We start from the raw sequence: 27,525 nt of genomic DNA, 5'->3' as shown, positions 1-27,525 counted from the left end.
CCTCAGGGCGCCGGCCCGGGCCTTGTCACAGCCGCTGAGGAGCACCCGCGTGATGACGCGCACCAGCTCGCGGATCACGGCCCGGGCGCAGTGGGGGCCGCCGGCCAGGCCGTTGGACGGGAAGAAGAAGGGCTTCAGGTGGTGTGCGAGCTCGCTCCAGTCGGCCGCGGGGCTGCGGGCGTCTTTGCAGCCGTAGATCAGCTCACCGTTCTGCCGACGGGGGGAGAGACAGCGCAGGCTCAGCCCCACGGGCCGGGGAGACCCCTCCGTCCCTGCCCGCTGAGCAGGCGCAGGGACGGGACTTCCCGTCTGCCTCCATCTGGGTTTCCCAAACCTACCCTCACGCACCTGGTCACTGAGCAACAGGCAAATCCCACCAAGAACACGAGAAAGAAAATTGTTCTCAAAACCTGAAGGCCTGGCCCGAAACACGAAGCCTCAGGAGGGCGCGTACCACACGGGGCCTCAGGCGGCGCAGCCTCGAGCCCAAACTCCCCAAGACCCCAGCCTGCGGCCCGAGGAGCCACGCGATGCCCGTGCCACAGCCGGACACGCGGACTTCCCCGCCACGCGGGGGTCAGCCCGCCCGTCCTCCGCCAGGGTCCTTAGCGTGGAGTTTCGGCCTCAAGGCCATCCTGCCTTTTAAAACCAAGTCTAGCAAAGAATCCCCCACGGCACTGGCACTCCCAGAGCTGTGAGCAAGGATGCCCAGCAGGCTCACCCCGTGACCCCTGAGCGACAGCCACCCCAGGGGAGTGGCCGACTCCTTGCCCTTGGCACCCACCCCTGAGAGATGGGGCGGTCGGCAGCCTCCACATGGTCCCCAGCGGCCCCTTAAACCACGCTGCAGCCTCTCCCCGCCACGAAGGCAGAACACCTGCTCGTCCCCTACAAGACCAGGGTGCAAGAGCGGTCGGGGCTCCCCTCCCATGCCTCCCCTCCAGCCGCGCGGCCACGCTGATGGGCCCTGGGAGCCCCTGTGGCCAGGAACCATCCTACAGCATGTCTCAGGCCCCGGCCGAGCTGTCAGAGGGGACACAGCCTCCTGAGGGCCAAGCTGTTGGAGAGGACACTGCCTTCAGGAGGCAGAGCTGGCCGTGCTGCTCAATTCCAGGCCCCCAAAACCGCGAGAGACAGCACGTGGCTGTCACGCCGCAGAGAAGACAGAGGAGGAGTGTCACAGCTCTGTCCCCAGACGACACAGGAGAAATCAATCCAGCCTCGGAGGTGTGGGCAGGGCATTCCCTCCTTATCGAGCTGGGGGGAGGTTCAGCGGCGTGCGCAGCGCCTCCCCGGGTGTCCTGTCACACATGCACGCTCACAGGTATGGGCGTCCGGGCAAGAGGCACACAGCTGCAGCCTCTGCTGGCCATGGGGCCGGGGACCCCTCACAACACGACTGGCCCTAGACACAGGCCCTGCTGCAGGAGGAAGACGGAGGGGAAGCAGGAGTCCCGGGGGGAGCGGACCAGAGGGCAGCGCTAAGCCTAACTGGGCACTGGGAGTGTAGCGCGGAGGTGGGCCCAGGCCTGGCCCACAGTCCAGGGCAGGAGCCACCTCAGCCCCCGAGAAGCTGCGCTCCTCCAGGCCTGTGAGCCCCTGAGGGACCGCTGGAGAGCGGAGGGCCTCTTCTCCCCGGTGCCCAGTATCCAGACAGAGCTGCTCAAGGACGTCACGTGACATTCCGTGGAGCGCCACCGTCCAGGGCGCCACGACAAAGCTGCGTGTCCCCCACGTCTCACAAGTGTCCAGGGTAGGGGTGGACGCAGCCATAGCGGTGGAGGTGGGCCGACGGGGAGAAGGCTCCCACAGCAGGCAATGGTGGCACGGACCGTGGGCCAGGCAGGCACCCACACCTGAACTTGAGAACCAACGCCCGCCTCACAAGCCGTGAGTCACCTGCAGCGAGGGGCTTCGTGTCCAGGCACGACCTTAAAAAGCCATGCCAGGGGCGCCTGGGCGACTCCGTTGGTTAAGCGTCCGACAGTTGGTTTTGGCTTAGGTCATGCATAATCTCACAGTTTGTGGGACTGAGCCCCACATCAGTCTCTGTGCTAACAGTGTAGAGCCTGCTTTTGATTCTCTCTCTCTCTCTCTTTCTCCCTGTCCTCTGCTTGTGCTCTCTCTCAAAATAAGTAAACATTTTTTAAAAAGCCATTCTGCGTGCCTTCTCCTAACTCACTCTTTTGAAACTACTGTCTCAACCTCTGCATTTTTTCCATTCCGATCTCAACAAAAGCAAGCATATGCCCAAGATTCTCAGATCTGGCCCCAGCCCCACCCTAGGGGCCAAGCCACCGACTTCACCGTGGGCCCCACAGGCAGGCACAGTCAGAAGAGAGTCCATGGGAAAAACACCAGCCTCACGGAGGGTTCCAGATCAATCCGCAATTTAGAAGAATTTATCTTTAGGCTTTAAAAATGAAATTCCTTCGGTCTTTGAAACAAATAAAAACCAGAACTGCGGGGGAGTTAAGATGGCGGGGAAGCAGAGGGACGCCGGGCTCTCCTCGCCCCTCAAGCCCAACTCTACTGCGGCCAGAGCACGTGGAAAACCAGGAAATCCGTCTGCAGAGTGGCTGAACGGTCCCCACGGCTGGGGGGACACAGCTGGGCAGGTGTGAGACGCGTCGACAGGCCCCTTCCCAGAGTACTTTTGGAAGAGGTTTCTCACGTCCCCGAGGAGGTGCCGGCCCAAGGCTTCCCACCCGCAGGCAGAGAGGCGCGGGGCGGAGCCGCGGGTGCCGAGTCCAGAAGCCACCAACGAGAGAAAACACCGAGGGCTGGGACACGCGGTGAGCTATTGTGTGAGGGCTGCCTGAGCAGCGGGGGCGTGAGGTCCCCCCTCCGGGGACGGGGGACTGGGATGGCACCACCTGCCCTTCAACAACGCAGCAGGACTTCGGAGGGCGGGACCGCTCACAGGGGACCCCGACCCCTGTCCCTGCCAACGGCTCAGCGACGGGGGCAAGACTGAGCCTCTCCAGAAAGCAGCACAGCCCGCGCCCGACGCACCGAGTGCGCTGACAATCGAGTACTTGAAAATGATACCCTCAGTTATCCTTGTTTTTCCTGTTGGAATCAGGCTAATAGTTTATGATTTTTTTTTCATTTCCTTTTACTTTTTTTTTTTTTTAGATCAGGCTTTTTAATTTTCTTCATTCTTTTTGTCCTTTCTTTTTCCTTTTTAATATTTATTTTTGAGAGATAGAGAATGAACGAGAACACAAGCAGGGAAGGGCAAAGAGAGGGAGACACAGAATCCGAAGCAGGGTCCAGGCTCTGAGCTGTCAGCACAAAGCCTGACACAGGGCTCGAACCCACAAACCGGGAGAATCATGACCTGAGCCAAAGTCAGATGCTTACCTGACTGAGCCACCCAGGCGCCCCTCCTTTCTTTTTCTTTGGAATCACTTTTATAGTTTGATTTTCTGGGGTTTTTTTGTTGTTGTTCCCTTTCCTTTTCGTTTTTAGAATCAAGTGTTTTATTTTTCCTCCTTTTTTCCAAGCTTACTTCAACAAACAAATCAAAGCACACCTAGTGAAAGGTCCAAACACTTCCCCGCCGCGAGCCAGGAGGAGCTCTGCGCAGGACTGGCCGCTGGGAAAGAGGGGCCAGCACCCGAGAGCAGAGTGCACACAGCACCCGCTGGAAACGCTTCCTGAAGCCAGGCCCTGGACACCGTGTGAGCCCTTCTGCATACGGCAGACACACAACACGCTTTTAAAACACGCAAAAACAGAAGCTTAGCCAAAATTAGAAGATGGAGGAATTCTCCCCAAGAGAAAGGTCAAGAAAGAAATCCCAGCCCGGGATTGCTCAAAACGGATATAAGCAATATTATCTGACCAAGAATTCAAAACAACAGTCCTAAGACTAGTAGCTGGGCTTGACAAAAGCATAGAACACACCAAACCAACCCTTGCTGCAGAGATCAAAGGCCTACGAACTCGTCAGGATGAAATAAATGCTGTAACTCAGATGCAAAACAGACTAGACACAGTGAGAGTGAGGAATGAAGAAGCAGAGAAAACAGGTGAAATAGAAAATAAAATCATGGAAAATGATAATGAAAAACGGAAAGGAAATTACTAGATCACAAGGGGAGAATTAAAGAATTAAGTCATTCAATGAAACAAAACAATATCTGTATCACAGGAATCCCGGAAGGGCAAGAAAAAGGGGCAGAGGTTATCTGAACAAATCCTAACTGAAAACTTCCCTAATCTGGGGGAGGAAACAGACATCCAAGTCCAAGAGGCACAGAGAACTCCCTTCAAAATCAACAAAAACAGTTCAACACCACACCATGTCATAGTGACACTTGGCAAAATACAAAGGTAAAGAATTCTGAAAGCAGCTAGGGCCAAACGGGCTCGCCTACAAGGGGAGACACGTGAAGGCAGTGGCTGACCTGTGCGCTGGGACTTGGCAGGCAGGAGGGCACAGCAGGAAATATTTGATGTGCTGAATAGGAAAAACATGCAGCCAAGAATCCTTTATCCAGCAAGGCTGTCATCAGGAATAGAAGGACAAACAAAAACTAGGGGAGTTCATGACCGCTGAACCAGTCCTGCAAGAGATTTTAAGGAGGACTCTCTCCAGGAGGGGGAAAAAAAGACCAAAGCAGCAAAGACTACAAAGGACCAGAGGATGTCACCAGACACACCAAATCTACAGATAATACAATGGCATTAAAATCATAATATGGAGAGAGCCCAAATTCCACCAACTGGTGAATGGATAAAGAAGATGTAGCACACACACGCACTACAGTAGACGTAGTACACACACAGTGGAATACGATTCAGTGTTCAAAACCTGTGAAATCCTGCCATCTGCAATGACGTAGACAGAGCTACAAAGTGTTATGCTAAGCAAAGTAGGTCAGGCATAAAATGACGAATACATGATTTCCCTCATGGAATTTAAGAAACATCACAGATAAACATAGCGGGAGGGAAGAAAAAATACGAAAAGCAGAAGGAAACAAACCATAAGAGACTCTTAAGGGGCATCTGCATGGCTCAATTGCTTACGTGTCAGACTTCAGCTCAGGAGATGATCTCACGGTCATGAATTCAAGCCCCCATCAGGCTCTGTGCTGACAGCTCAGAGCCCACTTTGGGTCTTCTGTCTCCCTCTGTCTCTCTCTTTCTCGGTATCTCTCTCTCTCTCTCTCAAAAATAAATAAACATTACCCCAAAAAAGGAGAGACTCTTAAATACAGAGAACCCACGGAGGTGCCGGAGGGGAGGGGGCGGTGGCTGGGCTGGAGGCAGGCATTACGGAGGACCCTGGTGGAGGGAGCACTGGGTGTCCTACCTAAGTGATGAATCGCTGGCATCCACTGAAACCAATACTTCACTGTATGTTAGCTAACTCGAATTTAAATACATTTTAAACAGAAAACAAAGAATTGATGGTGAGATCTGTCCTCTTTTTCTGGATCCGCGAAGGTGGAGGCAGACAGGGTAAACTCCGTTCACCGTGACCACATTTCTGAGCCAGGTGGGAGAAAGCACGTGGAGCAGGGCGCAGGGGGTCGGAGGCTGGCCACGTACGCAGGCCCTGCTTCTCCACGCACATCCAGGGCGCGGAAGCCTGGACCCCCGGACTCTTGCACACACGAAGGCTGATGAGGACCATTGCTGGGACTGGGGGCAGGGTGAGGAGGAAGGGAGATGACAGGGAGGATGCGCGGGGACACATTTCTGACACAGGCCACACTGAGCCCTCCCTCCAGGTCTGGGCCTGTCGTGGTCCCGCCCCCTCCGACCCCACCTCCCCTCCAGCCAGCAGGTGACCAGCAGAGCCCGCCCCCACCCAGCCAGGGGGCGGGGTGATGAGCCGCAGGCCCTGCAGAACCCGCCCACTGACAAGAGCGGGGTATGAGAAGTTCCCCCGAATCATCCCCGAATCATCCCCGAGCCATGGCACAGGCGAGGCTGCCCCTCACGCACAGAAGGGCCCCAGGGACATAGCCCGACAGAGTCAGAGCCACCCGCGCCCGGGAACCCGAGGTGGGCCCATGGGTGAGGAGCTCACATCTCACACCCCAGGGGCCACGGGCCCCACGCCTGCCGAAGGAGGCTTGGGGAAAGGGCTGCAGGGCTTTGCGAAGGCAGCCCCAGCCCCGACGCCCTCGTCCGCAGGGTCCCAGAGGCCGGCCAGACCGACCCGCCACGGGTCGGCCAGCCCGGTTTGGACTCCCACGGGCCCCACTGCTCAAGTGCCCGGAAACGGAAGCGATGCTTACCTTAAATATCTTTAAGTTGTTCTGAGCTTCCTGTAACAAGCTCTTCAAGGCAAAGTGCATTCTCTGCTTGTTCCTACGAGGAGGAGACACGACTGAGAGGGCTGCAAGCAGCCTGCAGGGCGGGGGGGGGCCTTGCGGAGGCCTCCGGCCTGGCGGCTCCAGGGGCCACCGTCCCCCAGCCTTCCTGGGGGCGTCTCCCCATCGCCGCCCCCAGTGCCCACCCCACTCTCCACCCCTGCCTGGTGGCAACAGCTCCCCGGCCACCACCTCCCACAGGTCAGCAGAGGAGGCGACCCTGACCCCGGGCGAGAAGGAAGAGCCCTGCCCAGGTACCCCCCACCCCCACCCCACCCCCACCCCTCACAGAACACACCCCACAGCCATCACGTCAAATAACGCTGTCCCCACCCCCTCCATTCTCTCACCCTGAGTAGAGATCCAGGGGGCAGTATTTACTTATCTGCTTCCACTTCCCGGTCGCCACCTGTTAAGAAAGCGCCAAGCGGTGTCAGCGACCGCCAGGACGGCCGAAGCGAGGACCGGGTGCAGAGGGCCACCCCCAGCGGGCGCCACCGCCACCAGGTGCACACCATCACTAGTGGGGCTGAGGCTCGGCGCCCCCCCAGGGAGCTCCAGCCCTCCTCGAGCCTCAGGTGGCGCCAGCCCAGCCCTCCGCGGGAGCCCGGCCGCTGGCAGCAAGCACCTGCCGCAAACGACAGGGCAGGGTCCCAGACCGAGCCGGCTGACGAACAGATCCCTAAGGCTGTAACACTCAGGGAGGCTCGGCTGTGGCAACAACTCTCTGTTGCTGGAGAGAAGACGAATTGGCACAACCTTCTGAAAGCCAACTTGCTGGTCTCCGTCAGACTTTAAAGGTGGGTGTCCCCTGACTTTGGGAAACCCATGAGGAGCCAGCAGGTCAAGGCCGTTCACTGCAGCCTAACTGTAACTGTGAGGGCTGGAAACCACTTCCCAGGGCCTCCGCTCTCACAGGCCGGAACACAGAAGGCCACTTTATACATGAAGGAATGCATAAACAACATCTAGCGAACAGAAAGAGGCAAAGGTAAAAATCACCATTTGTTCAAGGAAAAAAGCAATTCACATGAGTGGAAGTGATGTTACTTTACTGAAAAAGAAAAAAGAAAGAGGAGTGCATCCACAGGTGATCTCCAGATACGCACTGGAAAGCCTTGGCGGACACACAACACATGGTCAATCCTCCCAAGGATTAGGTGCAGAAGCAGAGCAACTACACATGGTGAGGTCCCGTATTTGCTTTATAAAAGCGCACGTGTGCGCGCATGTGAGCGCGTGCTAGGAGCCGCGTGGGGAAGGACACCACCTCGTGCCCCCCGAAAAGCGTGTGCATTTGTGTTGCGTACATCTGTGCCGGCAGCTCAGAGCCTGGAGCCGCTTCAGCTTCTGTGTCTCCCACTCTCGGCCCCTCCCCTGCTCATGCTGTTTCTGTCTGAAAACTAAATAAACATTAAAAAAGAAAAATGGCCAAATCTAAGAACAGTCAGCTTTGTGGCATCTGTAAAGCTCTCTTTCCAACGACCCCAATCCTGGTGAAAAGGAAGCCTGGCAGCCACAGGGAGGCTGAACTGGGGCAGGAATTTCTCCAAAGCCTCACGTCCAAAGAATGGTCATCATATGACCTGTGTCCTGGACTCCTCACTGCCCAACTCCGAGCTGAGCGGGGGCGGAGGGGCGATCGCCCAGAGCCGGCCGTGCGGCGACAGCTCCACCGCGCGGCTGCCTCGGAGGCTGGGTGGCCGCTGTGGCAAACAGTCAGGCTCAGCCTGATGCCAAAAAGGAAATGCCGAGTAACGCGATGTAAACAGGGCTCTCGAAAGCCAGGCACAGGCTCTAGAAAGACCTTGAAAGGCCCGCACGCTCTGCTGATCTGAGGCTCCGAGGAGGGGAAGGCTGAGTGCTGAGGACAGTCGCCGCGTGCACAGAGCTCCTCGGGGAAGCCTCGGTCCCGGGCGTGCAAGAACGGGTCAGTGCCGACCGCCTGGCCGCCCAGAGCTTGCCGTCTGCAGGACTGTCCTTTGGGGTGAGGGAGCAATTAAGACACTGCCACGCAAACAGTAACTAAAACAAAATCGTCGGCTCACCGGCCCCACACGAAGCGCTGAAGGGCGCCTCCACGCTGAGGCGAGAGGGCCGGCCCAGGGGGGCCCTGAGTCCGTGGGCAGCGCAGAGGAGGGCCAGTAAAGGAGCCGTGTAGGCGGGGGGGACAGAAAAGACGGTGTGTGTTTGTAACCTCCCTGAGAGGAAGAAATGTCCCCCACCTGGTAGGAGACAGTCGTCAGGAATCTGGTGACAAGCACACTTGACAAAGACTAACTTGCCGGGGGGAAGGCAACAAAGCGAGGCGGACAGAGCTTCGGACACCAGTGAGATGAACCGGGATTAGCTGAGCTAGACCGTCCAGCCCAAGACGGCCAAGTAAGGAGTGACAAGACAGAAAATTAACAACAAAGCAGAAGACTTGAACCACACGATAAACCAACTGGACCTAACAAACATCAACAGGACACTCTGCCCAACAACAGCAGAATACACATTCTAGTCCAGCAAGCACGGAACATTCTCAAGGAGACATGAAGTCATGCAGATGTTATCCAGACTCAGTGGAATGAAATCAGAAATCAACAGCAAAAAAAAAAAACAAAAAACTGAGAAACTCACAAATATGAAAAATCTAAACACATTCCTAATCATCAATGAATCAAAGAAGAAATCAACAGGGAAACCAGAAAATTGAGATAGAATGAAAATACAACATACCACAATTTATAGGAGGCAGAGAGCAGTGCCTAAGTGGAAATTTATACTTGTACACACCTATATGAAAAAGAAGAAAAATCTCAAATCAATAACCTAATTTTCTACACTAACAAACTAGAACCAGGCCAACCTAAATCCAATGCACACACAGGGAAGAAATAGTAGAGCAGCGACAGATGAAATGGAGAATAGGGAGAAAAATGAAGAAAGTGAACAAAACCAAAAGTTGTTTCTTCAACAAGATCAACAATTACTATAATCCTCGGCTGGATCAAGAAAAATGACTACAAACAGAAATGAAAGAAAGGATGTTACTACTAATCTTGCAGAAATAAAAAAGAATTTTAGAAGAATACTATGAACCAGCAAATTAGATGAAATGCACAAATCCTTAGAAACACAAAACTACCAAAACCGAGTCAGGAAGAAATAGAGGATCCGAACAGAGTAAGAGTAGCACCGAATCAGTAATCAAAAATCCTCTGACAAAAGAAAACCCAGAACCAGATGGCTTCACTAGGTAATTCTAACCAAATGATTAAAGAACCAACATCAATTCTCAAACTCTTACAAAAAATTAAGGAGTAAGAGAAGGAAAACACTTCCTAACTCATTCTATGAGGCCAGTTATCACCCTGCTACCAAAAGTAAACAAAACATCACTAGAAAATACTTCAGGCCAGTATCTCTTAAGAAAAATCCTCAACAAAAACTAACCAACCAAATTTAGCAGCATATTAACTGGATCTTACACCTATAAAAAAGTGAGATTTATCCCAGGAATACAAGGATGGTTCAACATCTGCAAATCAATGGCAGAGACCACATTAATAGAAAGGAAAGCACCTCCTGGTTGTCTCAAGAGATTAAGGGCAAAATCTAACTTTTCCGGATTCACAAAAAAGAGGGGAAAAACTCAAAGAGAACACCTATAGCCAACTCACAGTGAACATCACACTCAGGAGTGAAAAACTGAAAGCTTCTTCCTAAGATCAGGAACATAAGGATGTGCACTCTGGCCTCTACACAAAATTGTACTGCAAATTCTAACCTGAGCCATTAGGAAAGAAAAACAAAGGGCACCCAGACTGGGAAGAATGAAGCAAAACTGTCCTACCTGCAGATGATCCGATCATGTATACAGAAAATTCTGAGAGACCACCACCACCAAAAAAAAAAAAAAAAGGCAAAGAAGTCCATTAAGGGTGACGGGTGACAGGATAAGGTATCAATATACAGAAAACAACTGCATTTCACACCCATTAGAATGGCTACTATCAGACTCAGAAGAGAAGTGTTGGTGAGGGGGTGGGGAAAGTGGGACTCCTGGGCGCGTGGAGGGATGGAAAACGGCACAGGGGCTGCGGACGACAGTATGGTGGGTCCCTGTGATTAAAAACAGAACAACCACGTGACCAAAACTCCTACTTCTGGATACACACTCAAGAGAACTGAAAGCAGAATCTCCAAGAGATATTTACATGCCCACATTCACAGGAGCATTATTCACAAGAGCCAAAAGGCAGAAGCAACCCAGTGTGTGTCACTGGAGGAACGGACTAAAAATGTGGTAAATCCATTCAACGGACTGTTATTCAGCCTTAAAAGGGAAGGAAATTCCGACATATTTTACAACATAGATGAAACCTGAGGACATAAGTGAAATGAGTCAGTCGTAAAAGAACAAATACTGTGCAATTGCACTTATATAAAGTAGCCACGGGAGTGAAATTCAGAGACAGAAACTAGAGTGGCAGCCGCTGGGGGCCGAGGGCAAGTGCGGCGTTGTTCCATGGGGACAGAGCTTCGGTTTGGGAGGATGAAGTTCTGGAGGTGGACGAATGGCGGTGACGGCTGCACAATGATGTGACTTGATGGTTAAGATGGTAACTTTTGTGTGTATTCCACCACAATCCAAAATATACCCTTTTTAAAAATCAATTACATTTCTATGCAATAAACAACTGGAAACAAAATGAAAAAAATACATATATATGCCATTTATAACAGCATCTAAAATAATAAAATATTTAGAAGTAAATTTAATAAATCAAGTGTAAGGCTTACACACTGAAAACTATGAGGTATCACTAAATGAAATGAAAGACCTAGCCAAATAGGAAAACATCCTGTGTTCATATAATATTGGTTAAGGTGGCGATGCCTCCCAATTTGATCTGCAATTCGATAGAATCCCTACCCAAACTCACAGCTGGTTTCTGTGAGGAAAGGGAGAAGCTAAAGGCATCTAAATCGGAAAAGAAAGCAAACTCTCTTCACAGATGGCATGATCCTATATGTAGAAAACTCTATAAAGAATCTGTAAGAAAGTCACTCGGCAGAACTGCTGGGTACAAGATCAGCATCCAAACATTAGTTATGTTTCTCTACACCAGCAATAAATATCTAAAAATGAAATTAAAGAAGCAATTCCATTTACAACTATACTTACAACATCCTAAAAGAATATCTAGAAATAAATGTAACCAAAGCGATAAAAGACTTACACGCTGAAAGCTACAAAACGTTGCTGAAAGTAACTCTGAAAGGCCTAGGTGGAGACGACCGTGCTCACGGGACTGTTAGGTCTTAATTCTGCTAAGATGGCGGCGCTGCCCCACGTGACCCACAGGTTCCTGCAACTTCGGTCAAAACTCTAATGGCCTTTTATTTTGCAAAAATGAAAAATTCAATCCTCAAATTCATATCTAACTCTAAGGAGTCCCAAAAAGCTAAAACAATCTTAAGAGAGAACAAAGCTAGAGGACTCAGACTTCCTGATTTTAAAACGGACTACAAAGCTACAGATTTAAAAGAAAAAAAAAGGGTCACAATGGCAGAAGGAAAGACAGACGGGCCGATGGAAGAAAATGGAGAGCTCGGAACCAACCAAACCTCCATACTCACAGCCGAGAGCTCATCAATAAGGGAGCAAGACCATAGTGCTGGGAAAACTGGAAATAAATGCAAAAGAAAACTGGACCCTTACCTCACTCCACGTATGAAAATTAACACAAAATGGATCAAAACCTTAGAGGAAAAGCTTCATGACTTTGGATTAGGCAATGATTTGACTATGATGCCAAAAGCAGAGGCAACAAAAGAAGAAACAAAGTATACTTTAGTAAGAGTACCACTTTTATGCATCAGGGACACCATCTACAAAGTGCAAAGACAAGTGACATTAACGGGAAAAGGTATTTGCTAGTCACATACCTGATAAAGAATATCCAATAATATATACAAACCCCTAAAACTCAACAACAAAAACATAACTCGATTCAAAAATGGGCAAAATGTATCTCAAAAGAAGACATACCAATGGCCAATAAGCACATGAAAAGATGTGCAACGTCACTACCCGTTAGGGAAACGCAGAGGAAAACAAGGGTGAGGTATCACTTTGTACCCCTGGGATGTCCCACAATCGCAAGCAAGCAGGGCAGACGTGCTGGAGATAGGGAGGGCCCGGAACCTTCCGACGCTGCTGGCGGGAGTGCAGAAGAGCGTGGGAGCCACGGGCAAGAGCGTAACGTATGCTCACGACGCTTGCTCAGGACATTTTTCAGACCCAGCAATTACTTGAACCCAGAAGAACTGAGAGCAGGGACTCAAACACCAACATGCACATGCACGTTCACAGCAGCCGGAGGGCAGAAACAACTCACATATCCATCAAGAGGTGAGTGATAAACCGGGTGTTTCCAGACAGTGGAATGGTGTTCAACCAAGATACAACGTGGACAGACCTCGGAACCATGATGCTCAGGGGAGGAAGCCAGTCATGCGAGGCCACTGGACGTAGGATTCCATTTACAGGAAATGTCCAGGGCTCGTCCGCAAAGGGCAGGTGTTTGCTGGGGGCTGGCGGGACAGGAGCCTGGGGAGTGACTGCTAACGGGGACAGGATTCTCTGTGAGGTCGTGAAATTATTCTGGAATGAGTGACGAGGGCAGCACCACTGCTGAATTACACACTTTACGTGGGTGAACTTAAGACGTGTGACCTGTACCTCAATTTGAAACAAAGAAGGTGAACATGAACTACTTGTGAAAGAAAAAGTAAATCATGTTCAAAGGATCCGTTTTTTCACTAGTCTGCCAACTCCAGGGGGTCCCCCCCAGGGCCAGCGCCCCCCAAGACTGCACGGAGGCCGCAGCCGGCCGCGCCGCTCACCTTGAGGTGCTGGTGCATGCAGTAACGGCACACCCTGTGCTTCACCTCGTGCGTGACATCACTGGAGAAAGGGAGAAACCCACATTTGGGCTGCAAAATAAACAAGGAAGGAAGGAAAAACCGTTTAGGAACAAACCTTATACCTTTCGGGAGACAAGGTCAGGGAGGGTGACGCCCAGGGAGGTCAGATACCGCGTCCCCCAGAGTCACTTTTGCCTGCAGCCCCGTGGGGAGCAGACACCTTCCTCATCACATCGCATCCACAGCTCCGCCGCCACCAAACCGGAGGCCAGAGCCCTCGCCGGGGAGACCCGGCAGAGCACCACCCACCGTGACGCGAGGCGCCGCCTGGAGGAAGGGGTCCGCCCCAGCGCCCAGCCGCGGACCCGTGCCCCCTCGGACAAGGCGACAAGGCGGAGGAAGCAGAAGGCCCGCCGACAGCTGGGCGGCTCGCAGGGCCCTGACTTTTAAAGCCACGGCTCCGGGCCGGGGCTCGGAAGGCCGGGTGTCGGAGACACCAGGACGCTCACCCTCTGAAGGGCAAGCAAAGCACCCGGGGTGACCTGGAAGGCACCACCACAGAGGTTTGGAGGAAGGAGACAAACGATGGCCCGGGACACCAGGGAGGCTTCCCAAGGGGGACACCTGGGCGCACTGGGCAGCAGAGCGGAAGCCAGGGCCCAGCCCTCCTCCAGGGGTCCCTGCCGTCTGCTGCGCACAACCATCAGGGTTCTGAAAGCCACACAGGCTCCTGTGTCTCTTCCTTCTGGTGGCCGCCGGCCAGCGCTTGACCCCGGCCGGCTCCACGTCCCAGCGGCAGGCGCAGACCCACATCCGAGGGCCCAGCCAGTGGGAAGCAGCGGAGCGCCAAGACGCAGGTGACAGACGTGAAGAGTGAGAAGCAAGGCGCATGCACGAGAGCCGGTAGCTGGGAAGAGGCCACGAGGCCCGGCCCCGGGGACCACAGGAGCCTCTGTCACAAAGTGCACTCCAGACCGACGACCTGTAGATTTGCACCTGCACCCCTGTCCCATCCACCCCCGCCCTTCCCCTTGATGAAAGTTCACCTTGATCTCTACACACAGAATCGGCCGGTGCTCTACGAAAGGGTAGGTCTGAAGTCTGGCTAAATTGGGAAGGCACAGAGCATAGCCACTGAGGGTGTCCAGGTCCTTGTCACAGCGGGATTCTGAAAGAGAGCCAGGAAAAGACCGGAGGATCAGTGTAGAATAGACAAGACAACTTGGTGGACCCCTGGGGCCAAAGGCCAGCTCTGCCCAAAAGGAGCCTTGGCCTCTGACTCCTGGGAGGCCTCACGCCGTTCCGGGTGTGGAGCATCTGTGTTTTCTGGGACTTCACCCCCGGGCGGGGCTGGTGCCGCTCCTCCGTGTTCGTGGTCACACCTTGTGCAGGAGAGCAGGCACTGTGCACACCGGCCCCGTGAGGGGGGACGCCGGGAGTCTGTGCTGGCCCCTCAGACAGCCGTCTGTGTGTGACTGAGTCCCTCAGTGCGAGACGCCACAGTCATGAGGACAACCAGGAGCTCTAGGTGCTTCCAGCAAATTATCAGACCTGAGGTTGTTCTGGGGGCCCCCGAAGGTGCAAGCGTCCTCAGAGGTAGGGATGGTCTTGGGGACCGTCCCCACCTCTGTGACTCCCTTGACCCAAGAGCCGAGAGAGGAAAGAGGCAGTGGCCTCCCCCTTCCTTGCACAACCGGTCCTTCAGGGCCCTGTGACACCCCGGTGTCCTCAGCGCCACGGCACCACACACCTCCGGAGCCTGGGGGCGTCAGCCTCCTCCGTCCACATCACAAGGCCAACTACAAGTCATCATTACAATGAGGACCAGTTCTTATGACTGTCACATAGGATCAGTTTAACTGGTAATTAGAATGGTGACACATTAAAGCAAGCTTCAGGCCACTGTCGTCTCAAGGAGAGCGGCCGAGGGCGCCTGCGCGGCTCAGTCGTTAAGCGTCTGATTTCAGCGCAGGTCACGAACCGATGGTTCATGAGTTCGAGCCGCGAGTCAGGTGAGCACGAGCCCTGGGCAAGCCCCATTTCTCTTTCTCCCTCTCTCTGCCCCTCACTCCCTTGCGCCCTCTCTCAAAAAAAAAAAATATGTATATATATTAGTAATAACAGAATAAAAGATGAAGGAGAGCAGCCGAACCCATCCAGACTTCAGCATGGCCTTCCCCTGGGCAGCCCTCCACACCGGGCCCTGCTCCTCGCAGCCCCTCCCACGCCAGGGGCCGGCTCCTCGCAGCCCCTCCCACGCCAGCCCCTCCCACACCAGGGGCCTGCTCCTCGCAGCCCCTCCCACGCCAGCCCCTCCCACACCAGGGGCCTGCTCCTCGCAGCCCCTCCCACGCCAGCCCCTCCCACATCAGGGGCCTGCTCCTTGCAGCGCCCCAAGCCAGGGGCTCCTGCGCCCCCGAACCCCCTGGCTGGGCCTCAACACCGCGAAGTCACCCCTGGCCTCTGACTGGAAGCGAAAGCTCTGACGTGGTTCTGTCATTACCGCCGCCGTGAGCAAGTGCGGGAAGGCCCGGAGAGAAGCCGTCACCCACGGAGACCCGGGTCTGTGCACTCCCCGCAGGGGGACAAGCAAGCGGTGGGTTCCAGCTGCTGGGAGCCGGCCCTCCCGGGGACCCCCCGCAGCCGCCCCCCCACCGGGTCTCACTACTCCTTCAGCTCCCTTCTCCCAGGTGCCTTTCCGGGGTCACAGACTCTCCGCAGCGACGCGAGCATCTGAGGCCCAGAACCGTCTTCATGAGCTCCTGGGACGTCTACTGAGGGTGACTTTTCTGGCAACAGAGCTGCTGAAAACAGCACCTGGCCGCACGAGTCACACGTCAGACTCTTCTCAAACGGGGCACGTCCGTCACCAGCAAGACACAGAAGCCGAGCGCTTACCTGGTCTCTCGGACTGGGTCTTTAAACAGAGCTGCTTCACGAAGTCTAAAGGCAGCTGAACGACTTCCTGCGAGAACAAATACAAAATGCTCAGTGCACGACAGTGGGGGCGGGCTCGGTGCCGCGGGACCGCAGGCTTCACACTGTGCTTGTCTTATCCCGTTAAAAAATTATTCAGGGTGTGGGTTCAGGAATGAAAGCTGCTCTATTATCTTAAGGACACGATCAGATGAGAGAGACGACAGGCCGTCCTCAGAGCGCTAGCTTCCACGGTGGGAGAGCCACCCGGCCACCATGAAGGCGCTCGGCTCCCACAATGCCCGAGGTCGGCGCAGGACGCTCACCCACTGGGAGAGGCCGTCGGAGCCACAAGAGGAGCATGGGGAGTGGGAGATGGACCAGTCGGGGCCACAAGTGAGGTGGAACTGAATTTCTTTAAACAACTTTAAATTCCCAAGTTTATAATGGGCTCCATCTTGGGCATCCTGAACACTTGGCTACATTTTACTGAACCTTGATTCAGACTCAAATCAGCGTGAACCATGCCATCCTGCCTACCAGATGGATAGGTGGACAGACAGATGGCAGGCGGCTGGCACCTGCACACAGCACTAACTTAAGAAGTATAGTTCAGACCGCATAATCCCTCTTTCCGGAAGTGTAACTTGGAACGCGTTGCCACACCAGCTTCCCCGTTGACTTCTGCCCTCAGAGGAATGTAGGGATGGCTGCAGACACAGGGGAGCAACGTGTCCAGACTTCCAGAAGCTTCCCCCGGAGAATAGCATCCCCTCACTGACCGAGTGGCCAATGCTCCCATCATGTCAGGTTCAAACACAAGTTGAGGCTGCCCCGCTGGCGCCCCCTGTGGGAGGACGGGGCTCACAAAAGCAAGACACTTCTTTTCCATCAGCGTCTCAACCATCCACTGCACCGAGGACGCAAACCGCTGAAGGCACAAGGGGAACAGCCTCTTCCCTGTCTCCCTACCCCCAGCTCCCGCGGAGACGGGCCCAGCCGAGTCCCCAGACTGCGCCCGTCCATGTGCAGGCTGGTGACTGGTGTCCGCTGTCCCATCCACAAGCATGCTGCTGACCAATGTCAGTGGTTCTGTCTACACCCACGCTGGTGACGGTTCCAGCAGTCCCGTACACACATGTGTACACACACACACAGACACACACACACCCCAGTGACCGGTGTCAGCGGTCCCGTACACACATGTGTACACACACACAGACACACACACACCCCAGTGACCGGTGTCAGCGGTCCCGTACGCACATGTACACACACACACACACACACCAGTGACTGGTGTCAGCGGTCCCGTACGCACACATACGTACACACACACACACACACACACACACCAGTGACCAGTGTCAGCAGTCCCGTATGCACACGCTGGTGACCAACGTCAGCGGTCCCATTTACATCACGCTGGTGACCAGTGGGTGTCAGCAGTCCCACATTCACACATTGGTGTTGCGGGACGGTGGCCTCGTGCAGACAGAGATGTGCGGGGGGCCCCAGCCCGCCCTGTGCGGACCCCACATCCAGGGGAGAAAAAAAAAAAAAGAAAAAAGCAGGCTGAGTCACTCTCGTCCGGTCTCCATGCAGATGAGGTACGTCCATGGGACGGAGGTCCCCACGATGTGACCTTGTGGGCTCACGTTCTCCAAGAGCCCCTTCCACTGCGCGCAGCCAGAGCCAAACCAGGAGGCACAGCAGCAGGTGGGCCCTGATGCTGTTCCCACCTGCCAGGCCACCGTCAGCTGGGACCCTGAGCTGCCCACCACCCTCACTGCTAACCCCGCCCAGGAGAAACGTCTGGAGCCCAAGAGCCGCAGGACAGAGAAATGCCCCGTCCTCAAGGAGAAAGCTGGCAGTCAGCACGCCCGAGTTCACGCAGATGCTGCCCGGGCTGCCTGGAGACATGGGGCTCCCACAGCCGTGGGCTTCAGGCCTGCACAACACAACCGCACAGCCGGGACCTCCCCAGACACGGTCCCAGCCCCGGGCCTCCTGCCCCTGTGTGGCCCCATGCTACCCGGGGCTGGCCCAGGAGGCCGGCAGGGTGCTGGGGCAAGGACAAGTCCTCTCGCAGCCAGGACCGCGCCACAGCCACGTTCAGGGCCCTTCGGGGAGCCCACCTCAGGGGTGCGGAGTCCCCAGCCAGCCAGCTCGGCAGTGGTGTCAGCGTGGAAGGGGGTCCGCGGCCCTGACACACCCCGGCAGCACCGACCACACGTCCCAAGCTGACAGGGGACCCCTTGGAGGAGGTTTTGCTTGAACTCCACTTAGGTAGGCAATCCTTAAGCCTCAGACAAGGGTCACTCTACCTCCTCAGGACTGTTTTCTCAGGATGAACTCGAGCTACAGTGTTTGCTGACAGAGGCCATGCTCTCGGTCCCAAACGACAGAGCTGCTGTGCGTTCAGGGCCCCGCTCTTGGAGAAGCAGCGCCATCACTGTGACGCGCAAGGAAGGCCGCCCCTGGGCAGGGGATGCACGCCATTTGCTGAGGGCCACCAGGACGCAGGGCCACTATGGCTGCCCCAGTGCCCCCTCACGCATGTCCCAACACAACTTCATCTGTAACAGGCACCCCTCTTGGTAAGAAGGACCAGAAAGAGCAAGCAACACAGCCACCCGAGGGCAGGGGGAGGCCACTGCACCACAGGGCCTCAGCCAGGCTCTCCCGAGAGGCAGGTCACACACCTGCCCATTGTGGGGGCCCCTCTCCTCCCCAACTCGTCCGAGGTATCACCAGCAGCAGAGGGCTCAGTGAGGCTTCTGGATCTCTCTCAAGAGCCTCAGCAAGCCAGAACCCCACCATGACGGCAGGGTGGCATGGACCAGGGGTCCCAGCAGATGGGGACCTCAGGCTTGTCGGCAAGACAACAGGGACACTCGCTGCCCTGCGCTCACACGGAGCACAGGGGGAAGCGCCGGGAGCGTGCAACACGAGGGCTGTCTGGAAGCACAAAGGTCTGCCTGCACCGGAGAAGCTGGATTTACGGACACAGAGCGTGAGGGTACATTGTGTGACCACGTATGTAAAAGTCACTTACCCCACAGTGGACATAGTTCTCCCCCAAGAACTCTTTCATGACATTTTTGCTGAAGTCCACTATGTTCTGTAAGTGCTGAAATATCTCTTCCGAGGCCTGCAACAGAGAAGCACGGGGAGCTCAATGGCCGGGGCCTCCGGGGAGCGACCGGCCCCAGGTGCCGGGGCGCGGGCGGAAGGGGACCCCCCGGAGTTCCCGTCCCACAGCCCCACAGCCTCGACGCCACCTGCCCGAGAACCACGTCTGCCCCCAGCCTCCTCCCACCCGGGATGCTCGTGGGTCCCGCCGCGGCCCAGGTGCACCGCTGAGGAGCGTGACTCGGAAGATGCGTCCTGGCCAAAAATCACCAGGTGTTTACATTTTGGTCCCGAGCATCTAGATGCAGAACAAACTCCGTCCTCCCCGGTCAGAGGCCCGACGGGGCCCCCGGGACAGAGCGGCCACAGTGCCTGACGCGGGCACCCGGGTGGCGCCGACAGCCGTGGCCCCAGAGCTCCTGACACACAGCTCTGCCTGCGGCCCGGCCGCCGCACACCGTCCTCCCGCGGACGGCGACACGGCGACACGGCGACACGTCTACCGCCTGGGAGACAGAGGCGAACGGTGGCTCTGGAAGACGCCGCTCAGTGAGTCCGTGAGGGATGTGGCCAGAGGCGTCCGGAGAATGCTGGCCTTTCCACAGCTTCAGGCGCCCCGGAGGGGGGAGGAAGCTGCCTGCGGAACATTCTAGTTTCTACACAGACCCACTCGGATCCCGCAGAAACAACGCCGTGTGTGAGGCAGGAAGCACACGCCCCGCACCCCCATCCGGGCCGCCTTCCCCCCCCCCGACCCGGGCCGCTGGCCCCAGGCCCCAGGCCCCCACGGCCCCGGCCGCCTCCCCTCTCCTCTGTGAGGCCAACCCCACGGGTGCCCTTCATTTCCACAGCCGTCCACCCCCCCACGGGCTGCATCTCCCGGCGCAGGCGAGCCTGGACTCTGCACTCCCGAAGGCACCACGTGTGGGCGGGACCCCAAGACAAGCACCCCTGGAGGGGACAGACGCTGCTCCTGGGGGGCGGCAGGCAGGTGACAGAAAGGCAGCTTTCCTTGGCCCGGATGACTCAGCGAGCCGAGACCTGGCTCCACCTGAACGGCCTGTCGTGACTCGTCCTGCTGCCTGCCAGCACCGCCGGCCCCACTTCCACAGCTACGCTCCCAAACATGGGGAAACTGAGCCAGCAGGACGGCAAAGCCGAGACCTGGCCCCGGGTGTCCCAGCCACAAGCAGGGCCCTCTGCCTGCTCCCCGCTCAGCACCAGGCCTTTCCAGGGCACCCACGGCGACCCGGCCGGTCCGGATGCTGGCTGTGCAGGAACGACAGACACCCCCACTTTGTGCACTAAGAGCCTGTGTCCCACATTTCTCCAGTCAGCACTAAGATTCCGCATCAGAAAAAAAAAAGTTTTCTTAATTATTTTAATGACTTGGTGGCAAACCCACCAATCTTACCTTCTTCCTGTTTGGAGGAAACTTCAGGAAACGCAGCACCACACAACGCTATCGGGAAATAAAACAAAGTTTGGTCAGTGCCCACCTGAGGCCTGGGCTAGGAGTGGGGGGGAGGCTGGGGAAGGGGCTGGAGGCCTGTGCCCCCCAGGGAGGCGGGAGGGGGGCCAGCACGGGGTCACAGGGCCTCCAGGAAAACCTGCCTCCACTGGGCCAGCCAGCGAGAGCCCCCAGGAATTAATCTTACAGCAGTAACTACAGTGCACAGAAGATTGGAGCTGCTGCATGTGAAAGGATGGTTTATAATTCCAAATAAAAGGGAAACAACACACGCAGCAGTGACAAGGCTAGACACAGCAGGGGGCCTTCCCCCCGCAGTGGGACAAAGGCCCCCGCTCACAGACACTCCCAGACACAGACACGCAGCCCCCACCCTAAGTGGGAAAGGTTACAGGACAGGGCTTATAACGTGGACCCGGTTTTATAAACATGCTGGTACAGGTGTGTATGAGCACACGGGTCCAAGTGGATGTACGGGTACAGTTCCACCAATGTCAAGTTCAAAATCGAGTAAACCAAGATCTGGTGACCACACCTCAGGTGGGTGGGAATGTCTCTGAGGAATGTTCTGGGAGGGGCTGGTCCCATATGGGATTATGGGTCCATGCTTAGTGATAATCAAGCTACATACACACCAACCCAAGCACTTTTCTAGAGGTTTGCTACACTTCATTTTTTAAAGTTCATAAAATAAAAATTTTTATTATGATTTACTTATTTTTTGAGAGAGAAGGCGCACACATGCACCTGCGGGGGAGGGGCACAGGGATGGAGAGAGAATTCCAAGAGGGTTCCGCGCTCTGTAAGATCCCACAACCCTGGGATCCTGACCTGAGCCAAGATCGAGAGTTGGACACTTAACTGACTGAGCCAGCCAGGTGCCCTGCAAAATAAAAATTTTTAAACAAAGTATATATGCACACCCAGTTTGTGTGAAGAAGTCCAGAAGGACTCAACACTGGTGACAGTGTCTCCAGGGAGCAACAATGGGACATCTTAATGTCAAGGACCAAGTGTTGGGAAAGAGGAAACAAAGGGATGGGCTTCGTGAGGCCCGCAGCCCGGGGCCACACTGGTCACACTCTGGACACCCCGTGAGAAGTAGGATTTTCACAAGCTGAAAAAGCCAACAAACAGAGGAGTGACACACGCACATTAAACCCCCTCAAAGCCCAAGGTGAAGGCCGAGACGTATCACAAACGGAGGACAGACAATGGCTGCCTCAAAGGTCCCTAGGGGGGCCGGGACGAGTAACCCGGGAGAGCGTCGGGACCCTGAGGACCCCCTCACCAGCGGCGCGGGGCAGGGACGCTGGCTGCCCGGCCCCACAGCCGTGAGCGCCGGGAAGGTCTGCCACGTCTCTGTGCTGTAAGGCTGAGTGAAAAAGCAGGAAATGAGTGGACACAAAGGATTCGTCAACCCGTGAAAGCAAAGCACAGAAGAAAGTACACCAAAGTGGTAACAAGAATTGTTTTCTTACTGGGAAAGTTTGGGAGGTTTTTCATTTCTTCCCTCTGATATTTTGTATTTTATGGGGCAGAGGGAACAAGCAGTAACTGGTATCAAATAAGAATCAAAGACCACAAAAGACAACGCACCACACGGGACAGCTGCCCACGTGAGGCCCGAGGGAGGGAGCCTGCGGGTGGCATCGAGGCTCCGGGACCCCTCGGCACCAGCGTGGGGGAGGGCTGCCCCGCACGCACAGGTCACACCGAGGACGGCCCAGGCGAGGAGGTGGCCCAGGCCAGGCTGAGCAGACAAGGCAGGAAACAGCACAACAGGAAGACCCGCCCCTCAGGGGGCCAACCCGCCAATGCCAGTGACGTCACCAGCCTGCAGGGTGCTGAGGGCACACGAGCCAGGACAGGTGGTGGGCTGACAGCCTCACCCAGAGTGGATGGCACTGAGATGGGTCACAGAGGGGAACCAGGACACCGCAGAGAGGCCAGACAGGAAGGACGCCGCAAGGGGCAGCAGACGCCTGCCCTGGGCAGGACACTTTCCCTCGAAGGCTGGGGTTGCCATCTCTGGACTCACAGACGCCACAGCTCTGATGCGGTCCTGGCGGTGTGAGCCCGGCTGACACCTGGGGGCACACCCGGGCCCTGCGGTGGCGGGGGCACTCTGGTGAGTGCTAGCAGGGATGGAAAGGCCAACGGCCGGCAGAGAAGCCAAAGGATCAGTAACCCAAACCCCAGCTGCACGGAACACACAGATGCACCAGCAAGTCTGTGCACAGCCGTCAAGGCCCCCAACCCTCCAGGGCCACATGGTCATGGGGCAGGTATCCAAGCACATTCGACAAGGAGGGGGACCCTGTCATACAGTCTGGTCCTTGTGCAGGCGACACAGAAACCTTCCTGGCCAGCAGGGCAGCCGCTGCCCTGACTCAGGAAGAGGCGGTACACACATGAGTGGGCAAGGGAGCCCCCCAGGGAGACCAGGCCTGGACAGTCTCCCCCACAACACCCAGCGGGCAGAGCGCAGCCCACCATGGTCAGGCCTGAAACCACCAAAGGGAATACCACTTGGTAACGACAAATCCTGACCCCGTGACTACAGGTGACCCTGGTCACCATCACAGGGCCCCGCACAGAGGTATCTCACGAGGCCTCCCCTGGCCGATCAACCTCAACAAATACCCAAGTTCCAAATAATAAGTTACTTGTTTAAAAAAATACTACAGACAAAAACTTCAGATTCTTTGAAGAGTATTCAGCAGAAAATTACAGAAGGGAGTGGCCCGGAACTTGAGAGACAGAGAGACAGAGACAGAGAGACAGAGACAGAGACAGAGAGACAGAGACAGAGAGACAGAGCGCGCGCATGCGCCAGAACTCTCACCTGCTTGCGTCTCCCCGTTAAGAAGTCTGACGCACAAACCGGAAATCCTCAACATGAGAGGAGCAGTCACACGGCCCCTGACATCCTCAAGACCCAGAGAGACACCCAGGGCCTCGAAACAACCCCCGAAGCAGAGGGTCCACCACCCGGTCGGGTCCCACAGAGGCTGGGACACCTGAGGCGGCAGAAACCAGCCGCTTCGCTGGTGCTTCTGTCAATCATCACTGGCAGGTCTTTCCTGTGACTCTGTCTGCAGAGGAACACGTCCCCACGGCTGATGTGAGGACCCCGAGGCGAGGGCAGCTCACTCCCACCACGGGAGACACTCCAGAGACGGAGTGACAAACGAGACTCGCAGCGACCTGCCCAGGACAGTGCGGAGCCAAAGCCCCCGACGAGGTCAGGCCGGCAGGTGCGGACGGAGAAGCATGTAGAGAAATCCTGGCAGCATGCATGAGGACAGCCACAGGCTTGACCACGGCTCCGAGTGAGCAGAAGTGTGGCCACTAGGACAGAGACAGTGTCCCTGGGCTGCAGCAGGAAAGTGCACACCTGCTGGGGAGATGCCCTTGACCAGGACCCCGTCACCATCACTGGGTGGATGCCTGGAGTTCCACTGGGCGGGCCACAGCCTCGGAGCAGCTGGTGGGGGTGGGGGGTCTGCACCTGGAAAGGATGACACCACACAGCTGGACGCAGGGCGCTGAGCACCAGGCCGAGGGGGCAGACAGCGGGCACCAGGCCCACCACGGGGAGGGCACCCTGTCGGAGCTGGCCTACCCCCAGGTCTCCCGTGGCCCAGCCCTCCTGTGGCCCGCGCTCCGCTCCTCCAGGCCTCCCAGCCTGGAAGGCTGTCTGTCACCCCACGGGCCTAGGGACCGGCTGCCTGAAGGGTCCTGACGCTGCAAAGTAGGGAAGACAGCCTTGCCACTTGCTGAGGACCATCAGCTCTGCACGTCGAGGATGCCCTCCCAAGAAAGCAACCGGCTCCCAACCCGGAGAGCCCCAGCAAGGCCATCCTCTACCTTGGGATGAACGAGGGGGCCTGGGGGCAGGAGCCCGTGTTCACCCTCACAACACACGCGCCCTCTCCTCAGGCACAGCAGGGCCCGGAGACGCTGCCTTCGGGGCTCTGTCCTCTGTCCCAGGCCGAGCACAAAGGCCTCCCCAATCCAAGAGGGTCAGAAACATCACTTGGCAGGACGTTCTCCCACAAGACCACTTGCGGTGATAACCGAGGCGCTAACAACAAGCGAGCAGGAACGGGCACAGAACAGATCTAGATTTAAAATAAAGCACAGGGTGGGGGGTAAGCACCTGAGCAGCTCAGTGTCCAGCTCGCTTTTGGCTCAGGTCATGATCATGAGGTTTATGAGTTTGAACCACAAGACTGGCTCCGCACTGACAGTGAACCTGCTTGGGACTCTCTCCCTACCCTGCCCCCCACAGACAGGCATGCGCACTCCCTCTCTCGCAAAACAAGTAAAGAAACTTTAAGTAGATAAAGCATGAAGAGCACAGGTCCTGGGTAGCCTGATGACGGGGTTGAAAAGGGAAAGGAAACACAAACACAAGCCTTAAGAGCCAGAGCTCTGCAGGAAGGGAGGGGCCGGGCTGCCCCGCAGGTCGCCCGCAGAGGCCTCTGATCTCCCCGCCTGATGGGCTCTTAGTCCAGATCCAGAACTTGCTCCTTCACCTGACACGCCCTCTGAAACTCAGTCCCTCGGCCCCCCTCTAAACGAAGCCTTACGTAACATTAACAGACACCACTCATCCCACTAAGGAATCGGAAGAGGAGCGTTTGTTCTGTGAAAGGGTTCAGGGCTCACTACAACAGCCCGACAACAAGAGGGGCTCCTGCGGGAGTATCCCGGGCTTCACCCAGCCCTGAGCCACCAGGGGCCCAGCAGACCACACAAACGTTAGGCCTCGTCCCCTGCCCATCAAAGATCCAGAGCAGAGTCCGCAGTCTCCGTTCTGCTGCTCCCCTCACGGGTGGTGGGTAACAAAACGCAAAGGCAGAACAGGGGCCCCCTGGGGGCTGCAGCTTCCCAGACAGCTGACCCAGCACAGAAACAACCAAGCAGGCACTTCCCAGCACCGTCACCGGCCTGGGGAGCTGCTAGACTGGGTAGGGCTCCAACTGGAGTCCAAAGGGGATGACAGCTTTCACTTGCCAGGCATGACCTGCCCAGCTCCTGCTCACCTCACCCTTTCCCAACTCCACCACGGGGATTCTGTTACAAGATCCGCTCTGCAAATACAGAAAGCAAGCCCGGGCCAGCCAGCGGTAGAATTAGGGCTGCGCCCAGCTCTTAGAGACTCCAACTCCCAAGCTCTTAACCCACCGGTGACACCTAGGGCCCCTCCCCTGCCCGCCACAATCCAGCCTGGCTGTATCAACGAAATGTCAGAGAGGTCTCGGGCTTCACACAAATCCACAGGCTTCTCTTCCGGAATTCACCTCCTTGGGAGTCCTTATTAGACTTTCTGAAACTCCAGCCCTCCCTGGATTAAGAAAAAGAAACCCTTAAAATCCTAGAAAGACGTTGGAGAAGAACCTGTAGGCAACGTTCCCTTATTAACAGCAGCAGCTGCGGAGCAATTCCCTGCGTCTCGGAGGATAAGCTCCCTCCGTGCTGGGGGAGAACACCACCCGCGGCACCTGCCTTCTTCAAGCTCCCGAGCTGCCGGGACCCCCATCCCGGTTCCCGCTACCCCCGCGGCTGGGCAGCCGGCGGTGGCACCTCCTGCTGGGGCGGGGGCAAGGGGTGCGGCGGGGACGTGGCACTGACCTGGGTGGGGGAGGGGAGCGCTGGGGGCGGTAAACACACTGAGCCGGACGGGGGTGGCAGTGTTGCTGGGGGGACGCGGAACTACCCAGGGCGTAGGAGGCGGCGCCAGGGGGCCGTGGACCCGACCATGGGGGGATGGGGAGTGTTGCTGGGGTGAGGCGGACTACGCGGGGCGAAAAAGGGGGCGCTAGGGGGCCTCGGACCCGACCCTGGCGGGGTAGGGAATGTTGCTGAGAGAACGTGGAACTACCCGGGACGGGGGAGGGGGTGCTGAGGAGTCTTGGACCCGACCCTGGGGTGGGAGGGTGTCAAGGGGTCCTGGATCCGACGGGGGTGGGGGAATGTTGCTGGGGTGACGCGGAATTACCCGGTACGGGGGAGAGAGTGCCAGGGGGTCGTGGACCCGCCCCTGGCTGGGGCAGTGTTGCTGGGAGGATGCGGAACTACCCCAGGGCGGCGTGATGGCCCGGGACCTCGCCGACCTTCCGCCGCTCACCTGCGCGTGGGCCACCACCAGGCTCTTGTTGCCTTCCCCGTGGTACCCCCATTCATTCTCGTCCATCTTCCCCTCGTCCATCCCCCGGTGCGGCCCTGGCGCCTCACGCGGCCGCGAGCTGGGAGCCGCCGGTCCGCCTGGGCACCAGCCGCCGCCGTCGGGGGAGGAGCGCCTGTCAGCCACGGCCTCCCCTCGACCCCGCCGCGCCGACTTCCAGCCTCTGGTCGCCGGAAGCCACGCCCCCGTGGCTGCCATGGCCAAGCCGGGCAACTTCCGGGTTTGCGCATGCTTCTCCTCCATTGACCACCACGGCGGACATGCAGGAGGCCATCTTGGGTGCTGGCGCATGAGTCACTTCCGGAGCGCGGATTTGAGAACCGGAAGCGAGGTTTCGGCCCCGGGCGCCGGAAGTGAGGCAAGGGGGAGGAGCCAGTGGCTACTCGGCGCCCGGGACTAGCCTGGCCAGCGGAGAGTAGGGGTGATCCGTGGCCTGGATGGTGGGACGGGGGCGGCCCGGCGGGCTGGCAGCGAGGCGTCTGAACGGGCCGACAAGTGGGAAGGGGACGTCCAGACAGGCAGGGGGTTACGGCGGTGGGGGGAGGGCGTGG

The 27,525-nt window shown here is 56.7% G+C and overlaps 1 protein-coding gene across 5 annotated transcripts in view; it reads right to left on the bottom strand.

Moving 5' to 3' along the window:
• Positions 1-27,525, bottom strand: part of LOC115275723 (inositol-pentakisphosphate 2-kinase) — a 115,551-nt gene that overhangs the window by 15,923 nt on the left and 72,103 nt on the right. For 2 of the 5 annotated variants that reach the window (XM_029919436.1, XM_029919437.1), the window contains exons 8-15: positions 20,722-20,769; positions 19,231-19,326; positions 16,155-16,221; positions 14,303-14,424; positions 13,236-13,325; positions 6,686-6,744; positions 6,261-6,333; positions 22-210 (exon numbers count right to left, since the gene is read on the bottom strand). In XM_029919436.1, the coding sequence (XP_029775296.1) occupies positions 22-210; positions 6,261-6,333; positions 6,686-6,744; positions 13,236-13,325; positions 14,303-14,424; positions 16,155-16,221; positions 19,231-19,326; positions 20,722-20,769 (744 nt within the window). Of the gene's footprint in view, positions 1-21; positions 211-6,260; positions 6,334-6,685; positions 6,745-13,235; positions 13,326-14,302; positions 14,425-15,585; positions 16,074-16,154; positions 16,222-19,230; positions 19,327-19,588; positions 19,945-20,721; positions 20,770-26,917; positions 27,131-27,525 lie in introns of those variants that run through there. The other 3 variants (XM_029919441.1, XM_029919438.1, XM_029919439.1) reach the window with 3 other exon arrangements.

The sequence above is a fragment of the Suricata suricatta genome, chromosome 13 (genome assembly GCF_006229205.1).
Source record: "Suricata suricatta isolate VVHF042 chromosome 13, meerkat_22Aug2017_6uvM2_HiC, whole genome shotgun sequence".
Taxonomy (NCBI): Eukaryota; Metazoa; Chordata; class Mammalia; order Carnivora; family Herpestidae; genus Suricata; species Suricata suricatta.
Note: the sequence above shows the minus strand (reverse complement) of the source record. Positions and strands in the feature narration are given on the sequence as shown.